This window comes from Lissotriton helveticus, chromosome 12 (genome assembly GCF_964261635.1).
Source record: "Lissotriton helveticus chromosome 12, aLisHel1.1, whole genome shotgun sequence".
NCBI classification, from domain to species: domain Eukaryota; kingdom Metazoa; phylum Chordata; class Amphibia; order Caudata; family Salamandridae; genus Lissotriton; species Lissotriton helveticus.
The window spans coordinates 856088449-856104050 of record NC_136073.1 but is presented as its reverse complement, the minus strand read 5'-3'; the positions used below and the strand labels follow the sequence as shown (position 1 = coordinate 856104050).

General features: G+C 45.1%; 1 protein-coding gene across 9 annotated transcripts; it reads left to right on the top strand.

The window, feature by feature from the left end:
• Window positions 1-10245, top strand: LOC144797698 (uncharacterized). 9 transcript variants are annotated; one of them, XM_078668432.1, is made up of 8 exons: window positions 1-1321; window positions 1513-1578; window positions 1955-2345; window positions 3045-3112; window positions 3293-3317; window positions 7916-8035; window positions 9179-9275; window positions 10078-10245. In XM_078668432.1, the coding sequence occupies exons 3-8, from the start codon at window positions 2280-2282 to the stop codon at window positions 10179-10181; spliced, it is 480 nt and encodes a 159-aa protein (XP_078524558.1). In that variant the 5' UTR covers window positions 1-1321; window positions 1513-1578; window positions 1955-2279; the 3' UTR covers window positions 10182-10245. The 9 variants fall into 9 exon arrangements, 4 of the variants coding, with proteins under 4 accessions (XP_078524558.1, XP_078524557.1, XP_078524555.1 ...); XM_078668431.1 differs by having other exon boundaries at window positions 1513-2345; XM_078668429.1 differs by having other exon boundaries at window positions 1-1578.
• Window positions 10246-15602: the final 5357 nt, after the last annotated feature.

The following is a 15602-nucleotide window of genomic DNA, read 5'->3' as shown; positions in this document are numbered from 1 at the left end:
TCCCAGGTGCGTCACGTTGTAAATACCCTGCAGCAATGCGCTAGCTTTGCGCCATCGCTGCGTCACAAAAGTGATGCAACGACGGCGTAAAAGAGGTGCAAGGGGCTTGTAAATCTGCCCCAAAGTGTTGTATTGAGTTCAACTCTTTTTTTTGGGGGGGGGGGGGGGGTCCAGCACTGGACTGTCAGGTAGGTAGGTCCTAGTACTGGAGACGGCTGTTGGGTCAGGGATACTACGTCAGGACTGTGGAAGTTTAGTAGAGTTGTGTGTGACACCACAAGTGAATATTGAAAGGGTGCAAGGTCCTGTAGAATAATTTTGTAGTGCACTAAAGATCAGTGGAGAAGTCACAATACTGGAATGAGGGGCGCTCTAGGACCAGTGCTGAAAATAGAGCTATAGAAATACATATAAGTACTCACTACCAAAAAGACCTGTTTGTCCCAAGAAGTGCCTGAACTCTCCCATTACAAGTAATGCACCACTGCTTGTGGCCTCCCTTTCACATTAGTTAAATAGTAGGTACTCAGTACCTACCCATTTAAAGCACTGACCTAGCCTCAATAAAAGTGCTGCCCAATACCTATTGGTGTCCCTGCTATGTAATGGGCCTGCATCACCGAGAACGCATTACGGTAAGTGTGTGTATCGTGTCAACCTTGAAACTTGTCTTAGGAAGTAAACACATCTTGTCTGTGGATTGGAGCACCTGTTACAAAACAACCCTCCAATTTAACAACAGATGTTTGCAAACCTGACATCTCCGTCTGTGTCAGCCACACATGAATGCACACCTAGCTTTTTTTTTACGAAGCGAGGCTAACCCGACATGTTCAGTACTGTGCAATATGTGAGCCAAGACTACAACTCCCAGAATGCGTCAGGTTATCAAGCCTACGACCAGAGAGCCAGGGCTGGTGAAATAGAGGCCGGTGGCAATTCCACTTCCGGTGCAGTTCCCTGCCCACCCTCGGGTACCCAGAAGCCTTCTGGAGTTAGAAAGTTGCTGCCTCCATCACCCGTATAGCACGTGGCCAATCACAGCCCCCGCTCTCACTCAGGAGCCAATCAATGACACCTGGAGTGTGCACCTGGCTCCGTCCCATCGAGCTCCCACCTGCCTCCTCGCTCCCGCCAAGACCTCAGGGAAGCCTCGGATTGGCCGTGAGACTGTCACGTGACGACAATAGGCGTGGCTTGTAATGACCGGAGAGCCTCTGATTTGTCCAAATGTGGACACGTGACCAAATGCCGCACCTGCACTATGGATTTAAAAATGGGCAGAGGGGGTTCTCTTTTCTGCTGCTCTGTTTTCTTTGTGGTAAATTGGTTTGTATACAGAAGGTTGTGTGCGGTTATGGCCGTTTTGTTTTTAGACCATGTGTTTGTCTGCTTTTAGTAGTATCTAAATGTTTGTGTCGTTTAGTTCTTAGTAGTTTTATGGAGTGTTATTACTTATCGAACGTTCCTGGGTGGTTTTGGTGTCTGTCATTTACTTGTTTTGTACTTTAGGACGCTGATGTTCATCTCCTATCGAGCGCGGATGAAGATTAAAGACGGAACGGTCTTCGGAGCTGGGTGCGCGAGTGTGGGGGGTGCACTTGTTTGGTATATTTTATTTTTCCATTTATTTTGCAGTTCTTTCTTGTGCGGTTTTCTATAATGGGTCCGAACATGTTGTTTTTGATCAGGTAATGTTTGAGAGGCTGATTAACTTGTTCATAACAACGCCTTGAAATTAATTTATATGCCTTTCGACTCTGACCGTCTTGAGGTGTCTTTTTTTTTTTTTTTTTTTTTTTTTTTACTTTCGATTCTTAAGTTTATTTAACAATTCTCCCGCCCCGCCCCCCTCTCCCGAAATCTGTATTTATTGGTGTATCTATGGTAGGATGTCTTGTCAAGGAAGTTTTACTTTTTTTATTGATACACGATTGTATTTTGGGATTTGTAGTTCAATTTAAGACCATGTGTTAACTCCCATGGTAAAAGTGCTATTTGGCAGAGACAGACCGGCCTGGGAATAGTGGAGATCTCTACACACTCTATCAAGTAAGCACTTTGGTAGGTTATTTTAATTTCTAATTTATGGTTACGCTGCAGCTGTGTGAGTCTTGCAAAGAGAAGAGTAAAACTCCGGGGCATGAAAGGTTGCTTTATTGGATCTTGCAATGCTTGTTGTTAAAACCTGTGAAGTGGAAGAGGGGGCATTTGGGCTTTAAGATGGTGGGTGGGCATTTTCATGTGGGTTGCTGCCTGTTAAAATAGAAGTCTGTTTCATGAGATTATACTGTACAGTAATGCGTTTTGGTGTAATTTTTGTTCCACAGGAGTTTGACTTTAAGGTAAGGCAGCAACGTTGGTGTCTAAGGATGCAGTTCAAGTGAGGAGGGTGCTTCTGCAAGAGTATTTCTCAAAAGGCACGCATTACTTGGAGCACTGGGGCTTCAGTTGGAGGAAGTGTTTATGGTTGTGAGATACTCTGCCACCTGTGTACTGGACTTATACTCTTTAGGAGTAGAGGGGGATGTGGCGCTGGGGCCAGAGCTGCCAACTGGGGAACCAGGTTTGAGCCCGGGTGTCTGCTCAGCATCCTGTTTTTCTGGGCAGATTGCTTTTTCCCTGTGCCTACCAAAAAATGAATCTGTCCTCCTGTAACGTAACTGGTGCTCAAGTAAACTCTTCAATACCTTTGCATTGAGGTTGCGCCACATAAAACTGCAAAAAAAAGAATTGTGGAACGCTTGAGTTTAGTTGGTGCCACTGAACAGTTTTCAGCAGCTGTTGGTGTTCACTCTGTCTCCTGGGTAGGCTGCTGCAAGATCAGTGCAATTCCTTAGTTCAGATACTTTTCGGTGTTCTTAGTAAGAAATTCCTCGTTTCTGTCCTGCTTTTGACCAGTACAAGTGACCATCGTTGGTAGGTTCTTTGTGTATGGTGCATATTTCTTTGTACTTGCCAAAGGGTGGTCTGGGGTTCCAGTGGGAGCGATATGTTGAAGCTCCATCTTTTCCTTCTAATTTAATTTTTCTTTTTCTTTGCAGGCCTATAGATGGTGCTTTGTCTTCTGGAACTTCTCATTACATCAGAGTGCGGGCCACCGTTGCAAGAGGTGTGGATGTAGCGGGATAGTATCTTCTCTGCTTGCCTCTGTGATCTGCTGGAAGGTGGTCTTCAGTGTGGTGGGCGCAGCTGTGGCCTATTTGCATGTGCATTCCACCCCCACCCCCCAAATTGAGTGGGCTGTTTTGGCTTTGAGTTTGCTTTAACTCTTTGTTCTCCTCTATTTTAGGTTGTTGCAGAGACGCAGCCAACAGGTTGGTACACCATGGTATACTTTGCATTGCCTATTCCAAGCCTTTCATTTTCTTTGGATACCAGTTCTTTTGATGGAAGTTCTCGTCACTGTGTTCTTAGCTGGTTCTCTAGCGGGTCTCGCTTGTGGGCAGGACTCCACGAGTGACCTTCTTGGCAGCTAGTTATCCGCTAGCTGCTTTCTCTGTCCAATTTTGATTCTACTGGTTTTATATGGTGTTTGTGTGGACTTTACACAATTATTGTGCTCAGCACTTCGTAAAATTCGGTGTATTCCAGAAAGTACTAAGCTGTTGAGCCTAAAAAGCATACCACTTTCAGCTCTACATTTCTTGCGGCTAGAAAATCAGACTCTTGCATAATCAGACCAGGTAATGTGAATTCATTCTACCTCCAGGCTAAAGGAAGGACTTAAACCCCTTTCAGTTAAGTAAACAGTTCAATTTACATTTCATCGTCCTCCTACCTTTAATTTTGAATCGGATGCCATCCAAACTTACCACTTATGTGAGCAAGCCAGGCCCACCTCAAACTCTTCTCACTGCTCCTATGTGTCACATTTCATAGTATGGATTATACCATCCCTTAATTCTACGCTGATGTGCGTCCTAAATCCGCGCTTTGTAGCTTGATTTAATGTTCATCTTGGTGATGGGCAGTGCCACCGGTTGGCAGCTCTTGACTTGGATCTGTGGTTTCTTAGGGAAGGAATGATACTGTCCATATTACACTTTGCAGGCCATACTTTTTTGGTTCATGTTTCGGTCCTGTGACAGTTGCACCATGCTGTGCTCACCTACAGTGTTTGGTGGATTACTATAATCTCTTATCAGACTTTCAGCTGGTTTTAAAGCTAAAGTTGACTCTCTCACAATGAAACCATGGAAATGCTTCTTTTGGAGGTAAGTAGCGCTGGGCATATTTCTGTTCCTTGTTTCCTTAATACATGACACATGACTACATAAATTGACATAACTATTCACATTCAGACTTCTGGAAAGAGGTTTCTATTTCTTTAGTCCCCTTCTGAAGGTGCAAGATGGCAGATTGTTTTTTTTTCAGCTAGTGTATTAATAGGCAGGACCCACAATGTGACTTAAAGTGCTTGTCTGTGGGTTGACTGCTTTCTGACTTGCACACGTGCTTTGTACAATCCGACAGTTCACCTGTGACATGCTCACCAGTTACTCCTTTAGTCTACTACGTGGATTTGATTGACGGTTCTCTGCTCCATATGATACATTGGATACCTCTTGCAGACTCCTAAGCCTCTCTTTTGGCCCAACCTGCTCTTCAGCTTGGCTGTAGATTTCAGTCTATCTAGTCTCCAGTTCAAAGTATCCAACCAGCAGTTTCTCGGTGAAATAGGGTTATAAAAAAATCTTATGTTTAGGATCTCCTTCGCTTTCACATGTAGTTTCAGCAGCACTTGTAGTCTTGGAAAGCTGAATTTTTCACAAATTGACAGTACCAAAAGTTCAAGTTCTTAATAATAAATCACATTTGTATAGCGCACAATCACCCGTTAGGGTCTCTAGGCGCTGGGGGCCGTCGGGGAAGATTAAGCAAGCTATTGCCCAGAGTCACATGATGCTGGGCTAACCTGCCGCCGGAGCCGGGGATCGAACCGCGATCCCCAGATTCCAGCGTCAGTCGCCCTGGCCGCGGCGCCACACCTCCCTCTTAGTGTCCACCTCTTATATGGTGATGGTATTACCTGATTTATGTCCATTTTCTAGTGTTCAACCCTGTCCTGGCACTCGTGGGCACCTGACCATCTTATGTGCATTTACTGTGACCTCTAAATGCTCCTTTGAGCTGGTATACTCTAATGTTGTGGCTGCACACCATCATGACCGTGCAAGAGGATTATGGCAATATTGCTTTGTATCATTTGGAACATTATTTTAGCCTAGGCCTCAGATGGCTTAGCTTGAATCTTTTAATGGCATCTAGCAGATCTAAGCCCACTCCTTACAGCAAGACCAGCTTCTTTGCAAGCTGCGCAAGATTTGTGTGATCGTAGGATTACACCTGCATCAGTTCTCAACCCCATAGCTTTGTAGTTCTTTTCTACAGTTTAGATCTATTTGCCACTTGAGTGGCAACTAGAACTCTTGGGTAATGGTGTTCTGATTAATTTCTTCTGCTGCCTCCGTTCTTGTTTCGGTAGTTCTTTCCTAAACCATATCAGTCGCCAGCTCAGCAAATCAATCGCATAGCCGCCTTTTCCAACTCAGGGAAACGCTCAGAAGTCCGACCCCTCTGCTGACCACCCCCTCCCCAGCAAACTCTAGAGCTACTACCCATCTCACCGCTCCCTTTCCCTGCCAAAGTCCATCAACCAGCAGCTCATCTAACGCCTGGAGAGAAACCACCTGCTCAACTCCTCCCAATCCAGTTTTCGCATCGACCCCCCCCCCCCCCCCCCCCCCCCACAGACTGCCCTAATTGCTGCCACTGACCACATCCTCACCATCTTTGACGGATAATCTGCAGCCTTTACATCCTTTACCTCTCTGCAGCGCTCAACACCTTTTCCTACCACCCACTCAAGAGACTGCATCACATTGGGATCCAGAGATGACCTTGAATGGATTGCATCGTTCCTTGCAGGGCTGACACTGAGAATCCGCCTACCTCCCTTCACCTTGTAACCGAAGTGCATTATCTGTGGTATCCCTCAACCCCACACTCCAACACCTACATGACCCCTCTGGCTGACCTTGTCGGAACTCATGATCTCAACATCCTATGTAAAGTCGCAGACACCACTCATCCTCTTGCTCTCAGCAGACTCCCTCCACCACCAAGACCAACTTCCTCAACTGCGTAAAGAATATTGCCATCTGGATGAAGGCCAATTGTCTGAAGCTCAACAATGAGAGCAAAGTGCTGATCTTTGGCAATGTGCCCCTCTACTGTAACGACACCTGATCGCCCGCTGAACTGAGTCACTGACTGACCACGCCTGCAAACTCTGCATCATCCTGAACTGCAAAGTCACCATAAAAATGGATCAATGCGGTCTTATACGCCTTTCTCCACACTCTATATGCTTCTAAGTATCTTCAAATGGCTCCCCATCAGCACCATGGAAAACTCACTAAAGCCCTAGTCACCAGCTGGTTGGACTGTGGCGACACGCTGTTCGCAGGAACCACCATGAACTCATGAGGAGACTCCAGACAATATGAAGCGCAGTGGCCACACTCCTCAATCTGTCCAAACAGACCCAGATCAACCCACACCAGAGGATCCTCCACTTGGTCCCTGTCCAGGCTTGATGGCAAGTCAAGATATTGACCCACCTACAAAGCCTTCCATGACCTTGCACCAGCATATATCAACCGCCCCTTGAACTTCCACCAGCTGTTCAAAGACCTTGGCTGCCTTCAAGCACACACACATCTGCCAAAGCCACATCATATGCCGTTCTGCCTCCTATGTTGCTGCCAAGTCCTGGAATGGCTTTCTCCTTCTCGCTGTTGGAATTCAGGAAGAGACTCGACCTGGCTTTTCGACTGAGCCCGGCAGCCAGGCTCACTGTGCCACTGTATTCAAGCTTCACCTGGTTGATGCCGGGTGAATCCCTGAAACCGGCCCTATGATGCTGGTTTCAGGTCCAGGGAGGACCTGGCTTGGCAGTTCGGGCTGGACTGTTCCCAGGAGGCACAGGGTCAGGACTGATTTGCATATGGCCAGGTCTAAACTGGGGTGGCATGGTGAGCAAAAGAATGATGGATTTAACCCAGATCTTGACTGGGGTGAATGTTTTGATTTGTTCAGCATTCCATCCATCTACTGTCTAGTGCTTGGATACCCACACGGGTGATTAGCAGCACTATAAAAGTGATTGCTTGTTGCAGCATGGTGATTGCAATACGTGCATGTGCCAATTAAGGCTGCATAGTCCACCATTTGAGCTGCTAGTCTCCCATGAGGGATGGCAAATGGAAGTGTATTCAGCGTCCGTCATTTAGATGCAAAATATTTGAGTACCACTAAGATGGGTAGCTGTGATACCCACTGAGTACGAACAGAATGTTTGCATTTTGTTACAGCAATTATAAAGCCTCTTGTCTTTTTTTTTTTTTTTTTCTATCCTTCTGTATTCCCACTTTCTCTGCCTTTTTTTTCTTACTTCTATTTCTATTATGTGATGACTAAATTAAAAAAAAGTGGCTTTTCTTTTTAAAGCCCGACCTCAGCACTGCAGCCGGGCCCCATGTGGCCACCCAGTTTGTTTTTGGGGGGGGTGTCCATGTGGGTTACCCGGCTGCAGTGCTGACGTCAACTGAGAGGAGGCAGAGATTGGCTCTGGTCTGTCACCTCTCTCGAGATAGCCTGAATTCTGGCACCCGAGGGCCGCATAGAACTCCTCCATTCAGGCATCTCGCAGTGAAATCTACTCCAGTCCAGTCACTGGAGAAACAAACTCTCTCCTTCTCCCCCTCCCTGCAGAGAGCTCCTGCCTTTTGACACTTCAAGACTTTATTGCTGGTACAGTATGCCCAAATATTTAAGTCTCCTTCCTACCTGAAGATATTGGATTCTCCACTTGAGATTTGTACATATTTGTCCATGCTATCTATTACAGATTTCCCACCGCTTTAAAAGCGGTCTGCATCTCGGTGCTGCACCAATTCCTGACGCACAAATGATGAAGTTGCCTACATGTCGTCTTGGAACCTATCAAATTCAAGCTACTATATTACAGGTAAGCCATGGGTTTATACATTGTCAATTAATGGAAATCAAATCTAAGGTTTCTAAATTATGAAAATCCAATTTTAAGGAAAGTAATTCAAATAAGTAAACTAAATTGACTAAGCAATATTTTTGGGTGAAGAGTGCATTCTTTCTGCAATAGAATGTACATGAACAATGGGGAATCTTAGTTTAGCAAGTTTTGCCATTTGCTGTACCAGAAAATGCATTAACCACCTGTCTATAGAACTGGACTGCATTTTTATATATGTTCCTAAAGTGTTTGATCTAGAGGAACTATTAATCTTGTAGAAAACCATAACTTTTTCAGGATTATAAATTAATCTATACCAAGTGTTCGCAATTAAATTGCTTTCTATGAAATGGTGAGTGGCATTCTTCATGAAATTGATCTAAAACCCCTTACACACCTTAGAAAGTGTGTGTGTGTGTGTGTATATATATATATATATATATATATATATATATATAATCGTGGCAATGTAAGAGTATGCTCGTGTCTATCCATAGGCCTAAGGTGGAGGGTTTAGTAGTGGAGTTGAGAGGTGAAGATTGTAGGCAGCAGTAAGGACTGGAGGAAGCTTACAACGGTGCCCTTTGAGTGCCTCTTCAGTTGGAACCTCCTAATTTTTGTCTCCTCTTAATATGGTGGATCTAGCACATGTATATTGCTACTAATAGTGCCTGCTGTGTCCTCTCTCCAGCTAGTGTACACGAGGGGGGTAGTGCCTGAGATCAGTTTGCATCACCCAGAGGTTTGTATCCAAAATGTGATGCAGAGTACCATTCACGTCCATGCAAATTATTTAAATTATGTATGCATATTACAAATCATGCACTTGCTTTACCCTCTTCCAATGAAGTGGAAGAGATTAGACCAATCTCTCACTTTTCTAGTTCTGGCATATGAGAACACCCCGGAGTGCTTTTCTTGAGACTTAACCGATTTACTCTCCCTTGAATTGAGGGCAAAAGCAGGTGCCTTCAAGACTCTTTGGCTCTTGCAGTTAGTACATTATATTTTGATTGAACACCCTCCTGAGTTTGCAATTGGTACAATACTTGGGCAGAAAATCACTAACTGAACAGAGGTCTTGTTGGTTTTGGATCCTAATGTTATGTTTTTCCACAGCCTTGGAGCAGCCTTCTGCAGCTGACCTGGTGTTGCTCAGTTGTCCACTCTGCTGTGAAGCTTGTCTTTGCATCTGACTTTGCCTGCACTGTGAAAGGTAAGTTATGGGTTCCTAAAGTGTATAACCTGCATGAAACAAGTGTGACTATACGTATAGTTTTGATTGCTGCCTTCTCTGAGGTGGTGGCAGGGCATGAGTAAAGTAATATTGCTGGGATGAGTAGATGTTGGAGAATAAAGTGTAGCAAAGTTAAGGTCGCTTGCTGTGCCATGAGGCATCTGATCTGATCACTAACCGGTGCTGCACCAAGTCTGTAACCTCAGGTTGGTAGGTAAATATAGAAGGGTTTAATGGTCCAGACCATGAAGGTGTCCAAGACAAAGCTCACCTTATGAAAACTTAGACTGAGGGGATGGGGGAGATGGGGGATATTGTACAAGTCTCACTTGGTTTGCATCACTTGGCTAAAGCTTTAACCGAGATTGCAGGAACATGAGTAAACTGCCAGACTCCCATGTATCTTAAATGGCTTTTCTGCATGTAGGGCTGTAGGCTTCAGAAGTATGATGCATTTCGCAGATGCTATAGACTCTGCTTGCCAAGGGGGGCCCAGCAATGAATTTCAAGGAGTGAAGTTTACAAGGTATACTTGTGTTCTTGAAACATCAATGTAAAGTCAGTTTGTGGCTGTGCATACTGTTTTCTACTTCCTTGAACATACTGGTGTGCTTGGGAGGACATTATCTCCACTCTTGGTTAAAGGAGTAATATTACCTGTTTGGTTTACAGCAGAGGGAGAAGTAGACTTAAAGTATCTGTTAGCCTTAGTTGATTTTTGGATGCTTTAACATCTCTGGTGGCTGCTGTTGTCCTCACTCTTCTTCTTGTTTTCTTGTAGGTGACTCTCCTCCCACAGGAAGCCTCTTGGAGGAAATCTTTGGTGGCCAGACCTGGTCTCATTTCACAGCTTCACATTATTGTAAAATAAAGTGCTTAGACTGAATTATTGTGTCTGTGCTAATTTTGATAATGGGTTAGTGTTCAAGGTTTTCTCAGAGGGGCTCTCCTGTGGGTTGAGTGTTTGTCAATGGTTGTCAGGCCAATTTTATAGGAGGTGGAATAAATCACTTTCTTGTGATGGGTAGGGACTAAGTAATTTTGTGTAAATTATAAGTTTCTGCCAATGCAAGCTATTGGAATTGGGTGTTAGTGGGTTGGGGGAAGGGGAGGGAGTTGGTGCTCTGTATGTCTACTATTTCATTACATGGACAGTGCCCTGGTGTCCCCCTCTGAATGGCTCCTTGTTCACTATTTGCACTTGTGAACCTTGCTCCAAGGCTTCTAAAAAATTTTTTTCATTTAGGGCTTGTATGCCACACCTCCTGGTGACAAGGGGTGGAATGAGGGCTCTGGGGCTTAGTCTCCTCCTGCATTGATCCCTGTTTTCTGAACTAGTATGGCCTCTGACTTCCTTCAAACACCATCCAGGCAGTATTTCACAAGGCACATTAGAGGTCTGACCCTGTGGAAACCGATCGACTCTCTGTGACTTGCCTCGACAACCCACAAGATCATGTCCCACAGTGCCACTGGTAGGGGCCCATAGAGCATTATCTTTGCAAATCATGGCTTTATTTCCATCACTCAGTACTTGGAGATGCTCAGTAGTAGACTGTTAACCATGCCTCTTCTTGTTCCTCTTCCTTTGGAAGGTAGAATTCCAATTCATGTATTTAGACCAAGCTAGGACTCATGTCCTTCCTATACACGTAGGTGATACAATAGGTACTTGGCCTACCTTGCCGTGGGAGTATATTCGTAATGTTTTCTGGGAATGCTAGAATCCAACATGCCTAGTCTGGCATTTCACAGCCTGGACAACTGTGCTTTTCTGTTGGGAGGGTGAATGGGGTCACTGTCTAACAATGGTTCTGAAGGGACAATTTGGGAGCAACCTCTTATTTGGGGTGCTGTGTTGGCAAAATGTTGGCTGTATTCTCCCCAATAAGAGAAGGGAGGAAGCACAACATCCACTGAGGATGTTTCATTGGTGCACAATTGGCTAACAAGATTAAGTTGGTTAAGCAGAGCAATTTAGTGTCGTGCAGAATACATCACTTCAAGTGTGTCTGGGGTGGGGGCACCGCACTTCAGGGTCCTTGTGCTGCAGCATAGGTCCTCCTTTTTGGGGGATGTGATTGAGCATTACTGCAGTAGTTCTGATATGAATATAATCGGATCCTACTTTGTCTTCTTGGGGCTTAGACTTGCTTGGCTTAGGTGTTCATAATTCTGGGGAATATTTGTTTAAATGTCCTTACGATGTCATTGTCCAGTTATTGTGCATAGATATGCGGTTAGTTTCTAGGTTGCATCCAGTTGGCTTATTCAGAATCCTCTAGTTGACTAAACTTGTGGTGCAGAGGGTGAGGTGTGATGGGCAGCAATTACACAGGGTATGAATAATTGTAAAATGCCTTAAATGTGTATGGGCCTAGTCAAGCTAGCATAGTCGTGCGGAGGTCTGTTATGTGGCTCGCATTCTGGCAGTGAGTGAACTTGTGTAGGTTTCAGGTGTACTTTGAGTGCCCGGCACAGTTGCAGAAGGGAAAAAAGATGGAGATGTGCGCAGAGTCTAAAGGGGAGGCTTGGTGGAAGATGAATTTGTACGACCACCTTAGAATGGTTAAGAGGAAAGTGAGATTGGACGGGTGGTACCCGACTCCTTTAGTTGGGTATGGGAAAGGTTGTATGCTGCTCTGTTTAAAGGATGGATGTTGGGGGCTGGACTTATTAGCAGGCAAGGCAGTTGAGGAGAATTTTTTTTTTTTTGGTCCATGTGAGTCTCGTGGATAATGGTACTTTGTGACTGGTCATTCGTTGACCGGTTCTGGCCTGCTTGGAGCGGCTTCATAGCCACAGAAGCCTGTGGTGGCTAGAGGCAGGACCACTGGAATTGAGCTTGGTTGGCCTTGGCATTTTCCTTCTGGGGTTACGGAATCCTGTAACGTGTTGCTACACAGTGGAAAGCTCTTGCATATTATTGTATTTGGTTGTCAGGTTGATACAAATGAGGTAACATTTGCCTGGCTAGTGTTAACACACCCATTGGCAAAGCAATGGGTCACGTCTATGCAAGAGCTATTGGCTTTGCCAGTATGTTTCGGCAATGTACGCCAGAGTGGCCGCTGCTCATGGCTGAACGATAGTGGGGTAAATGAGTGGTGTACAGTGTTGTGGAAGGGGCATCGAGTGGTGGTGTGGAGTAGCATAGAGCTGAGTAGTCAGTGGAGTAGAGCAGACTGAAGTCTAGTACTTTTTTTTGAGTTGAGTGCAGGCGTGAAGTGGCTGTGAAATGTAGTGTAGTGGTAGAGTTTAGTGGTGTAGTGTAATGGTGCAGAGTAGAATAGGTTGCAGGAGAGTTCAGTGTAGAATTGCATAGTCTGTGGCACCAAATGCAGTGGCGTAGATGGAGTGGTACATTGTTGCAGAGTAGGGTGGCATAAGTGCAGTTGTGCATAATAGTGTTGTGGGGTAGTGTATTGGTGCTGAGGAGTGCAGAAACATTAGTGTGCAGTATGCATGGTATGGTAGCGTATAACTATTACAAACTCCTTCAGTTGAAATAACCATTGCATATGCATTTACAGATCTCAGTGAACAATGCACAATGTCTGAATGTCAGTTTGTCAGCAATTAATTTAGACATTTAAATTGTTAGGCTAGGGAGAGGAAAAACACCATACTGCCTCACTCAACCAGACCCCAGTAGCCAGCATGATTCTCACATAAATCCTCACTGAAGTTGAAGAAAAATAAATACCAGGCTCCTTGGAGGACACTGACATTTGATCTCCATCTTTGAATGCACAGTAAATGTGACAAGATAAGGGCAAGATTTAAAGGCCTTTCTACACAAAGCGAGTTAGTGGAAGAATATAGTAAATAAGGTTTGGGCAACTGGAGGGACCAACTCTAGCAGCACAGCCTAAACCAAATAAATTCAAGAAATGTGAGTCCTAAATCACAAAGCCAATGGTATGCAACGGGTGGAATGCGTCTGTAGGTCAACTTTCTAAATGTCCACTAGTTGTCTGGTAGGTTTCGACCTAAAAATGAGAAAATAGTCTCAATGTGCTACATCACACAGCAACTGTACTACATTCTATGGCACCAGTTTTTGAGCACACTATAAAATACTCCCAAAGACAGTGGCCTAACTAAAAAAATAATTTGATGCAGAATGCTTTTTTTGCCCCCCACTTCAGTGAGTGCAGATGTCAGATTATGGACTCCACAGGCAGTGTTGATTACTTGTGTTGCCCGCACAGCCCTTAATGCGAACGTACCCCAGCTCTACCAGCCTGTTGCGAAATTAAAATCAGCTAATTCGACTCCATAACCAGTCCACCTCTGTATTTCATTATTTTCTCAATACTGCACTCTTCACCCTCCTTTCCCGAGCCCGCAACAGAAGCTGTGAGTGACATTTACACGGTTACATGTTTAATTTACACCTACAGTTCCACTGACAGCAGTGCCCATTAGCACACCAGGCCCTAAGGTCTAGGACATGCTGACGGCATCCTGGCCTCTGACAGGCCTGTTTGCAAAAGGTTAGAGCATGTTTCTTTTTTCAGAGCCATGGGGAATTCTGCCACTGCTCTGTATACTTGGTATGGAATGTCATTTACAACCGGTGACCCACAGCCTTGGAAACTACGGCACTGTGATTGTATTACCATGTCACTTCCTGTGCGCTGAAGGCATACCAAAGGCAAGTCAGTCGATGCCTGTTCCAGCGCCAGCCCATCCTGTCATCTGAATTCTTAAAGTTTTAAATAGTATCTGTGGTCATATATGGGACCACCCACATAATGGGCCCATTATCCTGCATTTTGTGCAAAGGCAAGATTGGTCTATCATTAGAGACTACCGTTGCTGCTATTCCCCTCCATTCTTAGTTAGAAGTCCCCCTGGTAGCCTCTGACACCCTTTACCTCATTAAACATGCATAATAAGTTCATAGCTTGATCATTGAGCTCTACCGTGAATTTGTATTCGTTCCTGGATCATGGCTTAAACCCTGGTGCAATCCTGACATGCCCCCCCTCTACAAGGTACACTATCCTTAGATGTGACAGTGGAAGGCCGCGTAGGTGGCTTAGCCATCAACTTCCACAATGTTTTCCAATGCGGCACATTCAACATAGCTTCTCTTAAAGTAGCAGAAATTCTACGTTGCTGCTTCAAGATCAGACCCTCCCAATCCTTTGCCTGCTGCCTACTCTGGGCCCACCTTTCTGGCCACCCTATGAAAGGTTGTGGCTCCTTTCTTACTCCAATCGACTAGCTCCACTGCTCTGGGTGATTTCAATAATCACTTTGAGGTCCTCGATAATTTGGAAGTTTCTAACCTCGGATGCCCTAAACCTAATCCGCCTCACTCAACTAGTGTTCGCACCAACCCACAAAGTGAGACAAACCCTGGACTGTACCAATCACTCAACTAGTACTTGCAGATCCTAATGTCCAGTCATGGTCGGAGCATAGCTTAGTCCCATTCAAACTTCTGATCAACACTCTTAATCTCGCCACTCCCAGTACTGATATGGTACCCTACACAAATGGAGCAAGATGAGGACAACCCCTAATCTTACCTCCAGACTGTCCATTACCTCCCTAACCCTCACAGGAAGACTATCCAATGGCCTTAACTCATTCAACAAATGGATTATGAACACTAGCACCACTAGTTTAACCTGGCAAACACAGGTAAACTCTCTGCACCATGGTTCTCCCCGAAAATATCAGAACGGAAGCTGATTAACAGCCTGACCGCAAATGGCATCTGGCCTACCAACCTGAGGACCTGTCCTGCTATGAGGCTGCCCAGAAATCCTACCATATTCTGATCAAGGAAACAAAGCATATTTCACCTCCTAAATTGAGGAGGCCCACTATGACCCAAAAATAGTAAATATTTCAATCTGCCCTCTAACCCAAAGCCCTCTCCTGCGAAATCTCCCTCACCCCAAGCCTTTTGTGACAAGATCTCTACCTTCTTTGAGAAGATACAGGGCTTTTCAACCACCATCCCCCTAACTGACCATTCCTCAGACAGCCCCTCTAATGCCATAACTGCAAAGCTGGATAGTTTTCAGGAGATTTCGCTATTTCAATCTCGCCAAGCCATTGTTTCCTCTCAGTCTGGCTCTCCCCATGTCCCCCATGCCCATCAATACAGTCAACCCCTTAATAAGATCCTCAACACATATTTGTGTGGCCAAAGACCCTAAAGCTTGGAAACTGGCAGTCGTTAAAGCCCTACAAAAAGGGTCCTGGCAGAACCCACCATCTTGTCAAACCCGCGGCCCATCTCTCTACTTTCGTAATTGACCAAGACGGTGGAAAGTAAATCGT